Source organism: Tupaia chinensis, unplaced genomic scaffold (genome assembly GCF_000334495.1).
Source record: "Tupaia chinensis unplaced genomic scaffold, TupChi_1.0 Scaffold000384_1, whole genome shotgun sequence".
Classification (NCBI taxonomy): domain Eukaryota; kingdom Metazoa; phylum Chordata; class Mammalia; order Scandentia; family Tupaiidae; genus Tupaia; species Tupaia belangeri.
The window spans coordinates 1107717-1129101 of NW_006159886.1; the positions used below are offsets into that span (position 1 = coordinate 1107717).

At 46.3% G+C, this 21385-nt stretch overlaps 1 protein-coding gene across 2 annotated transcripts in view; it reads right to left on the bottom strand.

The window, feature by feature from the left end:
• TBC1D14 (TBC1 domain family member 14) overlaps window positions 1–21385 on the bottom strand; it is a 127217-nt gene that overhangs the window by 26356 nt on the left and 79476 nt on the right. For both annotated transcript variants that reach the window (XM_006153644.3, XM_006153647.3), the window contains 7 exons: window positions 19950–20068; window positions 17402–17484; window positions 15548–15665; window positions 12615–12721; window positions 8948–9028; window positions 6028–6122; window positions 898–969 (listed from right to left, as the gene is read on the bottom strand). In XM_006153644.3, the coding sequence (XP_006153706.1) occupies window positions 898–969; window positions 6028–6122; window positions 8948–9028; window positions 12615–12721; window positions 15548–15665; window positions 17402–17484; window positions 19950–20068 (675 nt within the window). The remainder of the gene's footprint in view (window positions 1–897; window positions 970–6027; window positions 6123–8947; window positions 9029–12614; window positions 12722–15547; window positions 15666–17401; window positions 17485–19949; window positions 20069–21385) is intronic.

Sequence of the window (21385 nt, forward strand, 5' to 3'; positions counted from 1 at the left end):
AGAGAAAGGGTCATTAAAACGCAGCAGCGCCAAGGTCAGAGCAGCTCTTCTGCTTTACTCGGAAGGAACTAGGCACCCTCGTGCTTTTAATAGAGGGATCCACACAGCCACCACCCATCACCACCCACCCAAGCCCCCTCAGTTCTGGCCCAATACGCTCCCCTTCCCGACACCCCCAACATGGAAAACCACAAATCAGCCCTCTTCAGGCATTCTGCACTGAAACTCTGCCCTCTGTACATAACATGTTCCAGGGCTGCAGGTGTGTATATCTGACAATGTCTTCATGTAAAACCACGTGCACACACATCTGCTAAGCCACAGAAATATCAGCAACCAATATCGGCAATCATTTTTTAATGGTTACTGAGAAAGGTTTTTTTTTAATTTAATGATGGGGAAAAAATGATATGCAAAAAATGAAAATCACATCCAGTTAGAATGTAATTAATGCCACAGAAGAGTCATGTCAGCTCAGTTTCATTCAGAGGAAACACAATCTCAAAAAGACAAAAAGGAACAGAAAAAAAAGAGAAAACAGATTCTTTCTCTCTCTGGTAAATTAAAAAATGTGGGGGTGGTGGGGGGTTTGGGGAGAGGCGCAGAGGAAAGCCAGCAGGTGGCGTGGTGGTTAAGGCACTGGACTCCCACACAGCCAACAACAGTTTGAGTCTTAGACTTGGTGGCTTTCTCTCTCTCTCTTTGGTCAAATTAAAAAAAAAAAAAAAGAGAGAGAAAACAGAGTCGATTCATTTACCATGAGACTTTTCATACTTCTCAACAACAACAATAACAACAAAAGCAGTCAACTTGACATCTGGAGCTAAGAGGTGCTGACAATATCTGAACTTTCTTTTTAAATGATAACATTATAAAATACTGAGAAATTTCACTTACATAACCCACATCCGGTCGGTAACAAGTATAAGCGCCCAAAATACTGTGCAGCATGTCATGATACGGCCCGCCCTGGAAAGACAAACCAAAATCAACACGCGCGTAAGTGCTGTTAGTGCTCAGGGTAACATTCGCCACACTGCTCCTGCTGTCACCGCTACCACATCTACTGTTCCTAAAGGGGGAGTATTTGCTAAGTGCTGTTAGCAGCTCTGTATGCATTAAGTCATTTCATAAATCAACGACCACTTCACAGCTAACATGGAAGTCGGAAGTGCAATCTATGAAGCTGCTTTGAAAACAGCTGGTGTGTCAGGCATGAGCACCGCTGGGAAGACACCCTAACTTGGTTCCTGTGCGTCTGTGCTCCCCCTTCAACGGTCAGCAGGTCTGGAGAAGGAACCTGGGGGTCTGCACAGCAGGTGACTGTTCTCTGTCATCTGGACACTGCCTCCTAACCATGCCCTCACCCTAGCTGTCCTTCTGCCTCCCTTCCCCCTGCCAATTGTTCTCCTCGTTTCTCTTGTGTTTTTCTGTGTGGCACGATCAGGGAATATACTCTAAGTATGAAGTCATTTTAAACATTCTCTCTGCTCTCTCATCCCTCCAGATTTTTTTTCTTTTTTGAGAGTTTTTTTTTGCTATAGGGCGCATGCACTCGCCAGGAAGACAGAGACAGAGAGACAAAAAGCAAGAAATCACCCCCCAGGTGGGGATGGGATGGCCACGCTGCAATACCCTCTCCTCCATTCTCCTCTCAGGATCTTGGGCACGTACACACACACACACCTGGCGTGAGTTTAAACCACCAGATTCAGGACTCGAATCACAGTCGACTACATGGGAGTCCAGAGACATAGCCATTACACTAACTGCTGGTCCCATCCCTCCAGATTTTCATGTACTTATAACTGCTTCCAAAAATTTGTTATTTATTTATCTATCTATCTATCTATTTATCTATCTGTTTATTTGTTGCGATTTTTATTATTTTGCTATAGGGTGCGTGCGCTTGCCAGACAGACATAGAGACAGATAGAGAGACAGAAAGTGAGAAATCACCCCCCAGGGGGGATGGCCATGCTGCAATCCTTTCTCCTCCATTCTCCTCTCGGGATCTTGGGCACGCACGTGCACATGCCCGGCGCGAGTTTTAAGCCACTGGGCCCAGAATGCAAACCCTGGTCGACTACATGGGAGTCCAGCGACATAGCCATTATGGTAACTGCTGGTCCCATCCCTCCAGATTTGTTGTGATTTTTAAGCCACCAGGTCTGGGACTTGAACCATGGCCAGCCATGTGGGAATCCAGCACCTTAACCACCGATGCCACTTACTGTCCCTACTGATTCCCCAAATTGTAAGTGTTGGAATGTTTTTTTCTAATTGATGCCTCACATGACACTAGAAGACATTGTAAAAGGACCATATCGGTCTACATCAGACACCTCATTTCCTTGTCTACCATGTGTCCACAGTTAACAAAAGGAGTAAAAATTACACAGAGCCGGTGACTAGGAGGTTACACAGGTGGCCTACAAAGAATGTCATGACCCAGACCATCACAATCTGACACATAAAAAAGTGAAAGAAGAGATACCTCCAAATCACGGGGGAGACACAGAAGAGACGGCAATGAGAAGGTGAAATAAGAGGATGTCTGGGGCTCAGGGGAGTGGCAGCACCAAACGCCACCTCAGGACTAGCCTGACTGTAATGAAGCTCCATCCAGCTCAAGGCCAAATGAAAAAAATGTAAGCATTATACTGATCTTTTACTAAAATTAAATGTTTTAACTAAAAAGATTTTCTGCCATTGTAATTATATCCTTCTCACTTTGGAGCTGTCATTTTTTGAGTGAGAAGAGGGCAGCTCTTTATTTTAAATGCACTGAGTGTGTTCTGGACATCTCAGTTTCCCCGCGCTCTTCCTTCCCACTGTCCTTTAATTTTTTAATGTGACTTATTAATGAGATCCAGAACTTTGGGCACCAGAGACTGAGATGCCCGGAAAGGAACAAGAGGGGGAAAAAGGGCAACCTCACTGCCATCTGTCCCTCCTGACCCAAGACAGATCCCCAAAGCTCATGCTCCCCTCATTTTTACGGAACACATCTTTCTGTACCCGGATAATCACCAGTGACCCTCAAACTTAACGTATCTGAAGCTGAGACTTTAAGAGATGCCCTAGAAGGAACCTTCTGGGATTCCAAGGCTGGTAAAAGCCGGGCCTCACTTCTCTATGGTTTTCGTGCACCCGAAGGCTCGGGGACTGGTTCATGAAGATCATGTGGATTCTTGGGCCTCTCGGACCACAGATACTAATACTGAGATTGGCTTTGGGAATGGGTCCAGCTGTGGCCGCAGGTTCTATTCAATATTTGCTCCCCTTCCTTCAGGCCAGTCTTTCCAGAGTTTACCATTTCTTTTCAGCATGTTCATTCTTTGCTAATTAGAAAGATTACTAAGCTATTTTGTTTAAGTGGGGGGAAAACCCCCATGTGCAAGAGACAGAGACAGACAGCGTTCCCGGCAGGGTCTTTGCACAATGATTGAGCCCACCTTCGGCCAGCTGGGACATGAGCACACGCAGGCCAGGCACACCCAGGAAAGTCTCTGGACGCAAACCTGAATCCTCCCCATGTAGGCCAGCCTTGCAGAGCATCACGTTTCAGCACAGCACCGCCATTTGGTCCACTGCGCTAACCAGGGCACAGATCCCCACCTGGGTTAAAAGATCAGGAGCACAAACTCCCTCCACGGATGCCAGCCACTCTATCTACTGCATTCCCACTTCTATGACAGCTCGCCATGAAGTGGCTCTTTAACCTTTGTCTTTTAGTTTCACATTTTAACAATAACTAGCACTGGCAGAATGCCTGTTATGCGTCAGGTCCTGTCAACAACGCTGGCAGGCAGGAATGATTACTCCCTGCTATAAGGGAACAAACTAAGGCTTAAAGAAATGAAGTGAGTTGCCCAAAGCCATAACGTCGTGAAGAAGGCAGTCTAGGATTCACACCCAAATCTGTTGGAAATCAAAGGTAAAAATACTTCCTCCAAAGCAGAGTCTCCTGAAGCCCCTCCAGAGCCTACAGTCATGGAGGGAGGCCAAGGGCCTCGGGCCACCAGAAGGGAAAGTCTTTCCCCTCCCAGCAGAAGAACCAGGAGCTGCTCTCAGAGAGCTCGGAAGGGCTGCCTGCCACCGTGTTTCTGAGCCAGACACCAAGACCAAGCCTTCTGGTAGCTCTGTAGATTCCATCTCCCTTTCTTCTTTTTCTTCTTCTGCTAAGATTTCTGAAGAGCCAAAGGGGAGCATTTCTGACTACATTTAGAGACCGGAAAGTGAGGGACGATGAGCACCCCAGCAGGTCCCAGTGAGTTCCCACTCGGCCGGCTCCATCCACGGCATGGCAGCACAATCACAGCTCCACTCCAGGCATGGGGAGCAGCTGGAGCAGAGAGGAGACGGGCGTCTTGAGCAGGGCGGGCCTGCAGAACCAGGATACTACTATACCCAGCTGGAGGACATGGTGCCCTACACTGTGGGACCCTGGGAACCCAGGCTCCTGCAGCCCTTGGTTTGTGAGTTACTGCGAAAGGGCAAAAACTCCCTAGCCCTGGAAACCAAAGCCTCTTCTTGGTCTTCTCCTTCCAGAGCACTTACAGTATCCAGCGTCAATGCTGCGCAGTCCAAACTGGACACTGCCCCAGTGTCTGACCTCCCTTCTCAGCTACCCCGCTGATGGGCCTCAGAGCTCTCCCTGACCACTCTCTCTCCTCTAGAACAGGGCAGTCTCACTCATTTCCATCCCTCCAAGCCCCGCAGCTGGCTCCCAGCTCAAACCGGAGCAGCAGGTGAGCAGGGCACTGCACTCAGCTATGTCCTCCCTGTCCACTCCCTTTGTAACGCCCTCTCTCGCCAAAGGAACTGGGGATTCGCTGAGATGTCCAGTTTTCCATTCTAGTTCTGCTTTGGCCTGGAATGCCTTTCCCAATCTGCACAGCCCGAGAGCCACTTCCCCCTCTGTGATGCCCTCTCTCCAGCTCTGATCTGCCCCATCCCTGCCATCGCAGTAGCAGCAGGACCTGACGTGTCAGGGTGCCTGGGCACAACCGCATCCCTGCCAGGGCTCTCTGACCTCTACGTCTCCAGACATGCTCACTCTAGTGCCACTGAGCCAGGCTACTCTTACTCCATTATCCTTTATTGGTTACCTAATGTCTGCAAGACATGATGCTAGAAACTTGATCGTGATGCAGGAAATGAGACACGTGGAAGGGAGTGGAGGGGCCAGGAGGGACTGGGGAAGGCTGGTGCAGTGACCCACAAACACGGAAATCTGAACTAAGTACAGGCAGTGAGAGCAGAGAAGGGATGGATGCAAAGATATTCCGAAAGACAGGCAAAACCAGGACATACTGCGTAAGGGAGGCTTTAAATGAGACCCCTGGATAAATGTCTGGGGCTTGAAAATCAGTCTTCCAACAGTTCTGCTCAGGAGACTCCAAAGCCTGCAGCTGGCAGCCCTGTCCTGTGCTCCAATGTACCCACAGGGGGCTCCACTCTGCTCGGACTGCCACTGAAGAGAGCACTCCCTCCAGTCCTGCACCATGGCTTCTCTTCCCAGTGGCGTCACCATCTTCTTGGCTACCTGCTCAGGGATACCACCATCTCTGCTCAGCCAACCACTGTGGCTTTATCAAGGCTGCCAAAGATTTCCTTTTGTCTCTCAGGCTCGCTGCACTGGGCTCATCTGAGTCAAAGGCAGTCACACTGCAACGGCCCTGCTGGGTATGGTCCTAGAAACAGGAGCAGCTAGTAAAGCTCTGGCAGATGTGGCCCCACAGAGCCCTTCTCTGCCCGGCCTGCAAGGGCTCGACGCCCGCAGTTTGAAAGAGGGACAGAACCTCCTTTAAATGCGGAAGGAGGGCCACATTACATGTTATAAAGAGTCAAGTACACTTACTTTTAAAAGTCTAAATGTGTTAACAGCAAGATGTGTCCTACCCGTCACCCTGCCAAAAAAACCGTAGTACTTTTAAAGCTTGATTACCAATATTAATATATGCAGTTTGGCATCTCCATGAATCTTAGACAAAGCATACCTGAAAGCAATAGATCACTTACTTGCTGGAAAATGCAGAGGTTAGGAAAAGTTCTAGAAATGTCCAGTTTAATAAGCTCCAGACTGGCTTCTCTGTCTGCTGCTGAAAAACCAGCATCTGTCAAAAGATTAAGAGCCATTACACTCCTCAGAGGCATGAGTGTGGAATAGTTAAGAGGCTTTGATGTACTGTAAGATGAAGCAAGGAAAGGTCTTCGGAGAGCGCTGGCCTATTTACAATTTCTGCAGAGCAATCAAACAGTCTATAGAACAAAGATTCTTTTTTTATTTTTGAAGAGATTTTTGCTATAGGGCATGTGCGCTCGCTGGAAAGACAGAAAGTAAGAAATCCCCCCTGGGGCGGGGCGGAGTATGGCCATGGCCAAATCCATTCTCCTCCATTTTCCTCTTGAGATTTTGGGCACACAGGCACGTGGTGTGAGTTTTTGCTTGTTTGGGTTTTTTTGTTTGTTTTTAAGCTACCAAGTCTGGGACTCAAACCACTTTTGACTATGTGGGAGTTCGGCAACGTAACCATTACACCATCTGCTGGTCCCAACAGAGCAAAGAATCTTATGGCACCAGCTAATACCAGATCATGAACCGTTTTCTGGAGTCTGAAGTCAAAATCTAATTTGCCATTGCCCTTCACTAACTATAATCAGTGCAAAGTAATGACAACAGCAGTATGTACAAAAAGGAACTCCAGGAATACATGCAAAAAACTCATCTGACGTTAAGCATCACCGGTATAAACTTCATATATGTAGAAGGTATTTCAGTATAAATTTATGTATAATATCTCTAACAGATATGCATAAATAACTTTTTAAAAATTTTCATACAGACAGTATTTTTAAAAATCATAAAAAATGGGCCAGATGGTGTTGCAGCAGTAAAACACAATAATCCATGAAGCTAACCTACATGGGAAAGCTCCAAATCTGCACCCGTGGCCCTCCCTGAGAATGCTGGGCATGCACACGTAAGTCCGTGATCTAGGGCTGTTTGGGAATGACTGGGGTGCCAAGGTTCTATTAGGAGTGCCTGTCTGTCTACTGCTGTCTCGCTTGCTCATGAAATAAACAAACCTAATAGGAAAAAAAAAAAAATCACTCTTATGTGTCATGGGAAAGTGTAAAAGCAGAATCCAGCAGACAGATGAATTCTTATCTCTTCGTTAGTTCTAATGCTCATCTGTAAACCAATACTCAGTTATTGAGTCATCAGGAAAGTCATGACATATTTTTGCATAGGGGCCGACAGATAGGGCATGTGCGCTCGCTGGAAAGACAGAAAGTAAGAAATCCCCCCTGGGGCGGGGCGGAGTATGGCCATGGCCAAATCCATTCTCCTCCATTTTCCTCTTGAGATTTTGGGCACACAGGCACGTGGTGTGAGTTTTTGCTTGTTTGGGTTTTTTTGTTTGTTTTTAAGCTACCAAGTCTGGGACTCAAACCACTTTTGACTATGTGGGAGTTCGGCAACGTAACCATTACACCATCTGCTGGTCCCAACAGAGCAAAGAATCTTATGGCACCAGCTAATACCAGATCATGAACCGTTTTCTGGAGTCTGAAGTCAAAATCTAATTTGCCATTGCCCTTCACTAACTATAATCAGTGCAAAGTAATGACAACAGCAGTATGTACAAAAAGGAACTCCAGGAATACATGCAAAAAACTCATCTGACGTTAAGCATCACCGGTATAAACTTCATATATGTAGAAGGTATTTCAGTATAAATTTATGTATAATATCTCTAACAGATATGCATAAATAACTTTTTAAAAATTTTCATACAGACAGTATTTTTAAAAATCATAAAAAATGGGCCAGATGGTGTTGCAGCAGTAAAACACAATAATCCATGAAGCTAACCTACATGGGAAAGCTCCAAATCTGCACCCGTGGCCCTCCCTGAGAATGCTGGGCATGCACACGTAAGTCCGTGATCTAGGGCTGTTTGGGAATGACTGGGGTGCCAAGGTTCTATTAGGAGTGCCTGTCTGTCTACTGCTGTCTCGCTTGCTCATGAAATAAACAAACCTAATAGGAAAAAAAAAAAAATCACTCTTATGTGTCATGGGAAAGTGTAAAAGCAGAATCCAGCAGACAGATGAATTCTTATCTCTTCGTTAGTTCTAATGCTCATCTGTAAACCAATACTCAGTTATTGAGTCATCAGGAAAGTCATGACATATTTTTGCATAGGGGCCGACAGGTGGTGTGGTGGTGAAAGGTGCTAGATTCCCACATGGCCAATGGTGGTTCGAGTCCCAGATCTGGTGGCTTGCTTTCTCGCCTTCCCTTTCTTTCATTATCTCTTTCTAGTCAAAATAAAAACTAATAATAACAAATGTAATTAAATAAATAGTTTTAAAAAAAGAAGAAAAACATAGAAAAATACGTCATGACTTAAAAATAATAATTTCGGGCACCAGGCTGTTGTACATTGCGTGAACAACTTTAAAGGAAATTATATTGGTTTCGACCAGCCCTTCAGCATAGTAAAACGAAAACACCTCTCAGGAACTAGTGTGTTGTAATTTTTTCTTGTTATTTTTTGGATTATCTTTTTTGCCATCGGGCAAACGAGAAACAGGGAAAGTGAGAAATCACCCCCTGGGGGCACAGCCACACTATAATCCCTTCTCCTCTATTACTTCTAGGAATTTTGGGCATGCATGCACATGCACCAGGTGTGGTTTTTTATCATCTTAACCACCACATCACCTGCTGGCCCATTATGTTCTATTTCTTATGAAGGTTTTTTCCTTCTAATTTTTGTAAAAAAAAAAAAAAAAAAAACCTTTTTATTGTGAATTTTTTTATAAATCTGCATCGACCACTACTGCAGTTAAGAAAACTCCCTCTGTTCATAGGAAAGCATGATATATACAATTGACCAAAGCAGGTCACTAGTTCTGGAATGATGTGTACCTTCATTTTCCACTTCAGAGCCTCCTGTGCTGAAGGACCGCCACCTCTCCTTGGCTCGGGCAAGACAGATGTCAAAGAGCTCTGGAAAAAAAATCTTCTGGTAAGTCTTACGCGAGTACTCTTCTTCAGACAAAACAGAGAGCACAGTACGATTTCCTTCAAATACGGAATTTCAACTACCATAGGCTGAATACACATACAATAGGCTATTTAAATAGTTCCCCCGACCTGGCCTAAAAACATTTTTAGTGTTTAAAGACATAGCCACACACATAGAAAGAATACACATGATACTGCTATGCTTGGTGTTTATGTCTATTACATAACCCACCTACAAAACTATTTTGTTTTCATGTGTTTGTAATTTGTCTATCATCTCTACTAGATATTATAAGCTCGCTCTGTGAAGGTCTCACACTTACCTCTTTAAGCAGAACACAACATCACTAGAACTGACCTACAGTAGTATAATCAACGAAGACCTTACCGACGGAGGGAGGGAGGGAAGGAAAGCAGAAAACCCACCTGGTTTCAAAGAAGGACCTGATGGAACTGCTATTTACATAGCACAGGCTTCCTAGCCTTGCTGCCTGGAGGTGGATCCAGAGTGGGAGCTCAGGAACAGGCAGAGGTTTTAGAAGATGAGCAGATACAAAACCAACCAATGTCCATCACGAGTCTACCAATCTCCATATTTAGAACTGATTTTTTAAACGGGTCTTCTCTTTGAGCACTTTGGTAATAGTGAAATAACGACTCGTGCTCATTAATCTCACAATATACACAGAACTTCCCAGGTATACTCAGGCCCATTCTCCTTTTAGAAAGGACTGTGAGGACGAACCAGAGCTCTCTCAGTGCCCTGCTCCCCCGCACCCTGCCAGGCCTCGCACGGCCAATTACTCGCCCTTGATGTGTCTCAGCCTCCGGGTGTTCCCGGTCACTAAAGATCACCAGCTGATTCCTGAGACTTTCACTGCAGCTACCATCAAATTCTTACAACTTTTTCTCCCCCATTATTACTTTGAGTAGTAAGCGGAACACACCTGCCTTTTGGGCAGGGCATGCTTTTTTTACAAGGTAACTCAAATCCTAGTACCACTACTATAATCTGACAAGTAAAGTCTTGATTAATGTCCTTCTTCTAGCCTTGTGAAGGAAGGCTCTGATGTCAACCTACGCTAGTCTGCCATGGCAGAAGAGGACACGCGATGCCATATAATCTCCTGTATCACTGTCCGGAAGGTGACCTCTCAACTCCAGCATGCACAGGACCACTGTGGAGGTAGCCAGAGCATCTGGTAGGGCCTCGGCCTGCTACCAGCTTCCAGGAGGTGGGCTAAGCCGGAGATGGACAAAAACAACTGTGTATGACCGCTAGGAAACCATGAGCCATGGTCCCATGAGGGATTTGGCACTTAAAGCACAGATACCGGCAGCCTCAGAGTAAAACAGGTCAAAGTGCCAGAGTTTTTAAAATCTCCTCCACGGTTTTATTGGTGTGTAGTTGGGAGGAGGAGGATTTAACAGCTGCCACACCTTCTTCCCAGACAGCCAGTCCAATTTCAAAAAAATAAATCTGGTCTTGGGAACCAGCAGTTAGCGTAATGGCTATGTCGCTGGATTCCCACGTAGTCGACCACGGTTCGTGTCCCAGATCCAGTGGCTTAGAACTCACGCTGGGCGCGTGTGCGTGCGTGCCCAAGATCCCGAGAGGAGAATGGAGGAGAAGGGATTGCGGTGTGACCATCCCCCCTGAAGGTGATTTCTCATTTTCTGTCTCTATGTCTCTGTCTGTCTGGTGAGCACACACGCCCTATAACGAAAACCTCTTAAAAAAATAAAATAAAAATAACAATAAATCTGGTCTTTTTAAGAGCAAAGTTTTACTAGTACCCTAAGGTTGACTTTGAGTTAATTTCCAATTTAACCACCACAAAAACGGCAAAACTCTGGGTCTTCTCATGTCAGAACATGGGCTTCAGAATCAACCCGGCTAGAAGGAAAATCCTGTCTCCACACACTGGCCAGGAGGCCTAGGGCACAGTCTCTGCCCTTTCTAGGATGTTAAACTTTCTCAAGAGGAAAACCAGGTCAACAAGACCTGCCCGACAGGACTGCTGTGAATAGTAAATGAATACAGAACCTGACATGATGCCTGGCACTCGGCCACCAGAAACCAGCTCTGCTGCGCTCTTCCTCCTGGCTCGGAGGTGCAGCAGACGGAGACTAAGAAGACCAGTAAGGTGGCACTCGTACACTGGACGAGTATGTCCTGACAGCCGCCGGGTCAGAGCAGAGAACACGACAGGGGAGGCCCCGCTTCCAGAGTGCCCATTCTAGGTGGGCCAACTGACATTAAGCCGCTAACCAAACAAGACAGACACTATTCATACCAACCAATGTCAAGGTTTAGACAAATGTTCAAAACACGTAATTGACCAGTTCCTTGGTCCAATTTACTCAGATATGTTCTATGGAAAGTTCATTTCAATAAAATCAACTCAGGCATCAGTGAGAACCAAAATGAAACACCAAGTACTGTGTATTATATTCCATTCGCATAAACAGTGTTGCTGACAGAGTTTAGAAATTTTCAACAACATGAACTGAAATACAGGTATGATTATTTCGCCAAACCCCAATTTCTGAGGATGTTTTTAAAGCACTCTGCCCGCAAGTTAAATGTTATACATCTTCTTGCATAAAGGTTGGGCAGGTATAAATTTAGCCAAAAAAGGAGCTCTGCAGAGGTTCACTCTCCCAACGCTCCCTCCCCAGGAGGCCTCCACACACAGAAGCCAGTCCCCATCTACTCCAGCAGGTGACAACACTCAAGACGGAGACACTGCTTGGGACAAGGCTGTGCTTACAGGACAAGCTAGTCTGTCCACATAAGCAGAGTGAAAGAAACCCCGGCTAGAGAGGGGAGCTGCCAATTGGTCTGTTTCAGACTCAAAGGCCTTCGCCAGAGTGAAAACCATCATCATTGACTCCTGAGCAGACACTGGGCACCAACAGAAAGAGCAAGAAGGTGTTCCTGCCTCCACAGCTGAGGCTGCAGACAGGAAGGGAAAGACGCCAAGTAGCGACCATGGCTTATTAAGCACTTACTTTGTCTGAGAGCTCCTGGTGCCGACTTCCCTCCGTGCACAGAGCCCCAGAGAGCGCTCGCACAGGCAGGCACATGAACCCAGGCTGATGGAGGGGCTCGCATGCTACCTGAGCATGCAGCACAGCAAGGCCTCCAGCTGCAAGAGCACAGACCTCATCTCCACCAGAACCGAGCGAGAGGAGCCCAAGGATGCATCCTAGCACAGGACGTTGTCCCTCACACCAACAGGCAACCCTAGTACAGGAAGTGCCTTCACAGGAAGAACCACCCACCTTTCCTCCAGTCTCATCTCATGACCAAGGTTTGTCTCCGACAGGACTTTTGGTAAGGGACCCTAATGTAACTCATCCATCGATGCTTTGGGACCTGGCTTTGCTACTCCCTCTACTCAGGGCGTTTACTCTGAGGCACCTAGAACAGAACTCAGGCATCTTTTCCGGAGAACACAGCTTCACAGCAATAGCTGCCATTGCCCCAACAGGGCAAAAGGGGACAGAAGCGGCCACAGGACTCAGGGATGGCTCTCTGAGCCCGGGATCAGACACCACTCACCATGGGTGATGTTCAGCTCGTTGCCGATGGCTAGGCTCCAGACTCTGCCTCTCACACTTGGAGGGATCCCCTGCCACCAGAGGTCGCGAGCTTTTCTAGAGTACCACCTGGACAGAAGGGAAGTGCGAGTTTATGAGTTCGTTCTTCATGGAGAGATGGTTGGCTGCCCATGTGTCTCGCCCCAGACCAGCGGGAGCGAGGGATGCAGCTGCACGAGGCACAACCCTGCCCTCAGGGAGCCTACATCTAGGGTCCTATAGAGATCGGGAAACACGATCCCCTCCTGCCCGGCACCGACTGTGACTGGTATCCAAGGGCACAGCACAGAAAGGAGCGCACACACCAGAGGCCCACAGCACCACTCCAGAGCTGAGTCCTGAACGACCAAGAGCAGTTTGAGCACTCAAAGGTGGGAAAGGATTTTCCGAGCAGAAAACACAGAAACAAGAAATAACCTGCTTTCCTCCCCAAACTGCAAGTAGTGGGTACTGGTAGAGGGGCAGGCAGCAATGCTGCAGAGCTGGAGGGAGCAGCAGACCCCCAAGGGGCCTCACGGGGCGAGCGTAGAGAGACAGCAGACAACCACGCACTGCCACACACAGGTGAAGTGTGCGGGGGTGTGCCGCCGGACTCTAAGGGCAAGGAGGACTCTGCTAACTCAGAACATTCTGTGCAAAGTCGTTCCGGCCTGACGGACACGATGAACACATGCTGCCAAAAGCCTCGACAGGTACAGGTGCCAGACTCCCCCAGCGTTATCAATACAGCCCACTGGGGAGCTGAGCTTCTGAGGCTACAGAAACCAGGATGCATCCGAATCCACTATTGCCTGTGGATAATCCACCTCTCTGAACCTGTCTCATCCTCTCTGAAGTCAAGACAGTGAAAGCTATTCCACCAAGGGCTGTTGTGAGGAGTAAGACAAAGCCTAAGAGTGACCAGCCTGGGACCAGCAGATGGCCTGATGGCTACGTCGCTGGACTCCCATGTAGCCGACTGCAGTTCGAATCCCAGACACAGTGGCTTAAACTCACACCAGGCACATGTGTGTATGTGTGTATGTGTGTGTGTGTGTGTGCCCAAGATCCCAAGAAAGTGGAGGAGAAGGGATTGTGGCGTGGCCATACCCTCTTGGGGGGGTGATTTCTTGCTTTCTCTCTCTCTGTCTCTCTGGAGAGTGCACACACACTATAGCAAAAACCTCTTTAAAAAAAAAAAAAAAAGTCATGGGAACCAGCAGTTAGCCTAATGGCTATGTCGCTGGACTCCCACGTAGTTGACCGCGGTTCACGTCCCAGACCCAGTGGCTTAAAACTCACGCCGGGCGCGTGTGTGTGCGTGCCCAAGATCCCGAGAGGAGAATGGAGGAGAAGGGATTGCGGCGTGACCATCCCCCCTGGGGGTGATTTCTCGCTTTCTGTCTCTATGTCTCTCTCTGTCTGTCTGGTGAGCACATGCGCCCTACAGCGAAAACCTCTCAAAAAAAAAAAAAAGTCATGACCAGCCCAATACCAGGCATGGAGTCGGTGTGCACCACCAGGCAGTGGTTGTGCGTACTCAGATCAAATCCGATGCAGGGCAGTGTAGGATGTGCTGGCTCTGCTGCCTACAGGAAGACAGGGGAGGTTCTGAGAACCTCTGCTTTTGTTACTGGTCCTAATTAAGAAGGCAGTAAGGGGGCTAGCCAGTTGCATGGTGGTTAAGGCAATGGATTCCCACATGGCCAACCATGGTTCAAGACCAGTGGCTTAAAAATCACAGATACCCTCTCCCGAGAGGAGAAAGGGAAAGGGACTATGGTGTGACCATGTGTCCTAGGGGGTGTGTTCTCACTTTCTCTCTCTCTGTCTCTCTTCAATGAGTGCACATACTCTATGGCAAAAATCTTTTAAAAAGAAAAGAAAAGGTGTTAGATATCTCCAGGCAGTGTCAAGCCTTTCAAGGGTGCCACCCAGAAAAGCAGGGTCCGAGCAGAACATAGTGAAAGCCCCACTCGGCTGTCTGACCTCCACAGTGAGAGTAAGTGACACCCAGGGGAGTTCCCAGTGAGTCCCTGCATTCTGGCATGTGGGACAAAATAGAAGAGAAGCGGGCATCCAGGTTCCCAGCATGCCTCAGTGGACCACTGCCTACAAGCCAGTTCCTACACACTGTGAATGTGCAGGAAGCAAAATATGACTGGCAGCTGTCCCTCAGATGTAAAGACGACAGCAGCTGCCAGACTCCAGTGGTTGTACACTCTGTCCTGGACACTGGGGGTGGTCAAAGAAGGCCCTTTCTCTGTTCTCAAAGAGAGTTAGACAGAGGCTTGAGCAGACTGCTGAAGTGTACCCAAGGAGACGTCTACGGGCAAATGGAGCCAGGGAAGGAACAGGAAAGTCTCTGTTGAGGGAAACTAAGCATCAAAGAACAGGAGTTAGCTGGATGAGGCGTCCAGGGCAATGGCACTCTAGGCACAAGGGTGGAATGTGCAAAGACTGAAGCTTAAAGCAGCTTTAGGTGGCTCCTAGGGAGAAGCCTCGATCCAACTAGAAGAGAGACCAAGGGTGAGGCTGCCACGGAGGGCAGCTCATCTCGCACGTGCAAGTCTTAGCAATGCTGGGGGCCACAGGGCAGCACTGGAATTTCTAGTAGGGAAGCAACTCACGCTTACAAAGATGGTTCAGGTACTGAGTAGAAGATGAACTGAAAGGCAGAAGGGAAGGGCTGTCACAGTACTCAGGAAGGAACAGCAGAGGAAAGGGACACCACACAGCTGAAACTCGCTACATCGAAGGCTTTACCATGAGCTACGGTAACAACAGCTTCTGTCCATGGACTCTACTGGGCCACTGGAAAAGTCAGGAAAACATGGAAATGCACATCATGACTTTTCCAATGTCCCAATAAAAACAAGGGTCTGCGGTTCTGCAGTGCCCAGTGTCAGTTCTTACATGGTTTCCCAGTTGGGTAAAATCTCATTATTCCACGTAAGAACAGCGTTTCCAATGCTTTCTTCTACTCTGCATCTTTCTTCCAGCTGTTTTTTCCTCCTCTGGGCTTCTTTCAGCTCTAGAAAGCACAAATAAAACAGGCAGAAAATACAGATTAACTGAAATCCACCATTTTCAAACTAGGTGATTTTTCTCAGAGAGTCACACTGCAAAAACATCACAAATTTGACTGTGAAATAGAGTAAACGACAGCTCCCAAGGCTCACTTCATACAGTATGGGCTTTAGAGTGCTTTGGCTTTATCCACCTTTTTATTCTTAGTAAGCTTTCTTAGCACAACATGCATACAGAAAAGCATACAAACAAGGTGGGCTGGCAGGTGGCTTGGTGGATAAGGCACTAGATTCCACATGGCCAACTGTGTGATTCGAATCTCAGACTCAGCAGCTTGAAAATCACACTGGGCAAGTGTGATCCTGAGAGGAGAATGGAGAAGGGACTGCAGCAGGACCAACCCCCTGGGGGTGATTTCTCACTGCCCACCCACCCATCTCTCTCTGATGAGTGCACTTGCCCAATAGCAAAAAAAATAAAAACAAACAAAAAGTATACAAACAAGAATAAGATTCAACACACCAACACAAAAATTAACAAAACACCTAAGGGGGCCTAAGGTCCCCTTGTCCTCCACCCTCCCCATCCTCTTTCAAAAGTAATCGCTATACTAACTTCTAATAGTTGAAGCACTATGCTTAATACATAAACAGCAACACTGAGAAATACCAGTTATTGAGTTAATTTTACATTGTGGTAAAATACACATAACATAAAATCTACCATTTTAACTATTTTTTGGAGTTTGGTTTCTTTTTTGCTATAGGGCACATGTGCTTGCCAGAGAGAGAGAGAGAGACAGAGACAGAGAGACAGAAAGCAAGAAATCACCCCCCTGGGGGGATGGCCACGCCACAATTCTCTCTTTTGGGCACACACATACACGCGCCTGGCATGAGTTTAAGCCACCAGGTCTGGGACTCGAACCACAGTTGACTATGTAGGAATCCAACGATATAGCCATTAATGCCAACTGCTGGTCCCCCATTTTAACTATATTACGTGTCCAGGTTGGGGGCATTAAACACCTTCATACTGCTGTGCAATTATCATCATTCTCCATTCTCCATCTGCAGCATGACTTCATCTTCCCCACTTAAACTCTATCCCCGTTAAACACTAACTCCCCATCCCCCTTGCTCCTCGGCCCGGCAACTTCCATTCTACTCTGTCTACATGAATGTGACTCCTCTAGGGACTTTATATCCGTGGGATCACACAGTACTTGTTCTTTGGTACTTGGTTTGTTTCTCTTAGCATGACAATTGGCAAGGTTCAATCGTGTTGCAGCAATAATGGAATTTCCTTCCTTTTTAAGGCTGAGTAAATATCCCTTTGTATGTACCCACCATGTTTTGTTTATTAGATATAGCTCTTAAATATTCTAGAATCATGTAATTTTTAGGTTTTGCAAGGGATTTTACCAAATTCCTTAAATCCTCTTATAAATAGAGAACAATCCAGAGAGGGAAAAAATTTGCACAGCAGTACTGGCTGAAGCTTCTTCTCATGTAGTATTTTCACCCTATATGCCCTCTTTTGCTCTTGTAAGTTTAAACTGTTGCTATCACAAAACACTACCAAGAATGGATAGAACCAACATTTGTTTTTGATGGAAAATTACAAATTTCAAAATATTAAAGGGTTTGACAAAGTACAGGTTCTAGGGTTCTAAAAAAATACCCCGAAAGTCACAATTCTGTGCAGCCATATATTACCAATGTGCATAAATCCCATTACCTCGTTTCTTGGCCTGAACCACCATTTCCTCATATTGCTGTCGATGTTTCTGAGCTTCTTCAGCTGGTTTTGCTGGGAGATTTCTTGAAAAGAAACAAATGGTTTTCACCATTACTAATATCAAATAAAAGTCTGAGGGGGAAAAAACCCTGAAGCATTATTCACTAAAAAGTGTAAAGCTTGGGAACCAGCAGTTAGCGTAATGGCTATGTCGCTGGACTCCCACGTAGTCGACCGCGGTTCGCATCCCGGACCCGGTGGCTTAAAACTCACGCCGGGCACGTGTGCGTGCGTGCCCAAGATCCCGAGAGGAGAATGGAGGAGAAGGGACTGCAGCATGACCATCTCCCCTGGGGGGTGATTTCTTGCTTTCTGTCTCTCTGTCTCTCTCTGTCTATCTGGTGAGCGCACGCACCCTATAGCAAAAAAAAAAACCTCTCCAAAAAAAAAAGTGTAAAGCTTGAAGACCAAAACCTAAATTATTCTCAATTATACAGTCCTTTCGTAAGCTAAAAACTACTTTCTTACAAAAGCAAAATAAGCTCCCTGTAAAAGAATTGAATTATAAAGATTAGTAGAAAGAAGAAAATAACAATTATCTATAATTGCAATAGAAATAAACACTTGGAGGAACCAGCAGGTTGCGTGATGATTTAAGGCGCTGGACACTCCCACATGGCCGACCACGGTTCGAGTCATGGACCTGGTGGCTTGCTTTCTCGCTTTCCCTCTGTGTGTGTGTGTGTGTGTGTGTGTTTCTCTCTGGTCAAATTAAAATAAATGAATGAATATACAAAATTAAATAATTTTAAAAATAAACACTTTGAGTTTTTATTTCCCACCCTGTTCTCCAAAGAAACGTGACATTTAACACTAGTAAACTTGACATTTAACAAACCACTAGTAACTGTCAACAGTTAATCTGTGAAGTAGGGTTCCCTAACAGCATATACTATACATGTACATGAATACACTTCCTGGCAAGTTTCTTATTAGCAACGTGGTTCATTTGTTTGATTTTTCTTTTTCAATCTGCTAATGTATACCATAATTCTAACCATTTACAAAAATAAAATGCATATTCTTTTTTTTTTTTTAAATGTTTTTGTCATGGTGCGTGCACTCATCAGAGAGACAGATGGTGAGAAGGGAAAGTGAGAAACCACCTCCCCCCAGAAGGGAAAGGCATGCCACAATTCCTCCTCTTCCATTCTCCTGGGATTTGGGGCATGCACATACACGCACCTGGTGTCATTTTTCAAGCCATCAGGTCTAGGGCTCAAACCCAGGTTAACCATGTGGGATCCAGCACCTTAACGACTATACCACTTGCTGGCCCTATAAATGCAAGCTCCTTTTCAGAAATATGCTTGCGAATGTGCTGGCATTTGAATTAATGGGAGGACAGCTGATCTCTTGGGCCCATCATGCAACATAACCCACACTCTCTGGGGCATTTTACAAAACTGCTATTTGCTGCATGAAAACACAGGGAACACCTAGTCCATGACTCAGAACATTAGAAGGATAGTCTTCACAGTATAAAGACTTTTGCTGTTGTTGTTGCCAGTTTTTGCCATAGGGTACATGCTCTCACCGGAGAGAGGGAAAGTGAGAAATCATCCCCCAGGAGATGGCCATGACGCATTCCCTTCTCCTATGTTCTCCTCCAGGGACATGTACACACATCCTGCATGATTTTCAGGTCACTGGGTCTGGAGCTCAAATCAGGGTCGACCATGTGGGAGTCCAGCACTGTAACCACCACGCCACCTGCTGGCCCCACCTTGTAAAGACTTTTACCACAATCTAACTTTTCGAACCTCCACTTCAGGGTTTCTCTCTCCTATACAGCCACCATTTTCAAGGAAAAATAATCAACAGTTGAAAATACATTTCTTCTTCATATTTCACCAATTTTAAATTTTAGAGATAGCATGGACCTTAGTGTTTAAGGGACTCAGTACGCTGGAGCTACCCCTTGTACCTCACCAAGGTCTCCAAACACAAGCTTCTCATCACACAGAGAGGTAGAGACCTGCCTAAGATCACCTGCAGTCTGCTGAGTGCAGATTGCAAAGAACCCAGTAGGCCAGCCCAGGAATAATACCCAAAACACCCATTTTAGAGTATAATTGGTTATTTAAATGTTAAGTAAGAAAAATCAGGAATGGGGGAATCAGCAGACAGTGGTGATTAAGGGCACTGGACTCCCACATGGCTGACAGCGGTTTGAGTCCAGGACCTGGCGGCTTTCTCTCTCTCTTTCTCTGGTTAAATTTAAATAAATAAATAAACAAATAAAGTTAAATCAAATAGTTCTTAAAAAAAAATGAAAATCAGGAATGGAAGATCCTGATCAAAACTTCTATGCTGAAGGATAGTTTTCTAGATCAGGCGGTTAATATTACTACAGAACGCATGCTAACACAGGGAATAAGTGACAATGGCTTACTCCTCTTTCTCTCCCAATCTTTAGTTCTTTTCTAGTGAAAAGGCGGTTAGCAAGCTGTCTAAACACTCTACAGAGATTCTTCTCAACACTCACGCTGGTCTGTCCTCAAGGATGAGTGCAGTGGTGGAAAGTGGCTCAAAATCAAGGTTTTTCCTCACATTCTGCTTCGGAGAAGGTGGCTTGCTAGATCTCCCAGCCTTGTCTTCATATTCCTAGGACAAAGAGACCAGAGATGACTCCGGACCTGGTCAATCCTGGAATTACGAAGTCCTTCTGAAAGGGAGAGAGTTGTTTTGTAATGAGTTCATTTTGAGGATGACGCACTGAAAATCTTTCTGCTGCAGAAAAACCACCGAAATGGGGTCCCGTGGCTCTGCAGCTGTGGCTGGTGCTTTCTATGCACTTTCCTCGTTGGTTGGGAAGTTATGGAGGATCAGATCATCAGAGCAGCCCGATGGGGGCTGCAAACAGCACTTCGAGTCCGCTATGCATCTTCGGGGTAACAGATGTGCCCTCTGTCTTCTGGACACTGTCAATTTTAACTGATTATTTCAATGGCTGCACGGAGGCCATCACAGCAAATTGTTATGTAAATAATTGTGCCATGCCCTAGAAATTTAAGAGCAGCCTCCACACTACCGGTCACCAATTTCTTCCGTGGGATTGTGATCACAAAAGCTTAGTCACACCTGGTGACCCACATTCCAAACACCTAGTGAGAAGCCAGGAGAGCCAAGCTTCTGAGGTAATGTGTGTATGTGTACACTTTGCTCTCTGCAAAACCCAAACCGGTATTTCCTTGTTGCCCATTACTGACAAGGCTCTCGGGACCGTCCTGAGACGATAATCTAGTTGTGAAGACAGGACAAACAAACGTAGAGTTAACCTAGGGTTTGGGTAACCATCCTAGGTAACAAGAGAAGCACTGTCAAGAGGTGGTGATTAATAGCTACATGAAGTTTATTGACACTAGCTGTTAAGAGGGATGTTACTGGTAAAACTGCTGGGCAAACAATTATTCTCTCCACCAGAAAGGCCTACAAGGACTACTAAAAAGTAGAAAGGAGAAGTTATTTCCTGCCAATGCACAAGCTATGGGAAGGGTATGCATGCACCAAGTGGCTGGGTGGGGCAGTTCCTATACCTGCAGATATTCAAAGTCAGACACGCTAATGCCATTTACTCCGACTGAAAGGGTTCCAATAAAATGCTGACGTTACTTCCATTGAAACAAACAAACAAACAAACAAAACGAGGAAACAGAGCCACTCGTTCACGGACTCCAACATCTGAGTGCCCACTGTGCCAGGTACATGCTGCTGCCCAGCACCAGCCTCAGGGAGGCCATTACGTCTCGCACCTGGAGGTCAACAGCTTTCACGGGATAGCTACCAAAAGCTTTGTGTTGAGAAAGATTGAGGCGTGTTGCATTTTAACAAAACTTAGTAACAAATACCCCCTAAGGTGCTGCTTACCTGCTGCTGAGCCTGATGTAGTGAACTATGTCAAAGTAAAGATATTACGCCCAA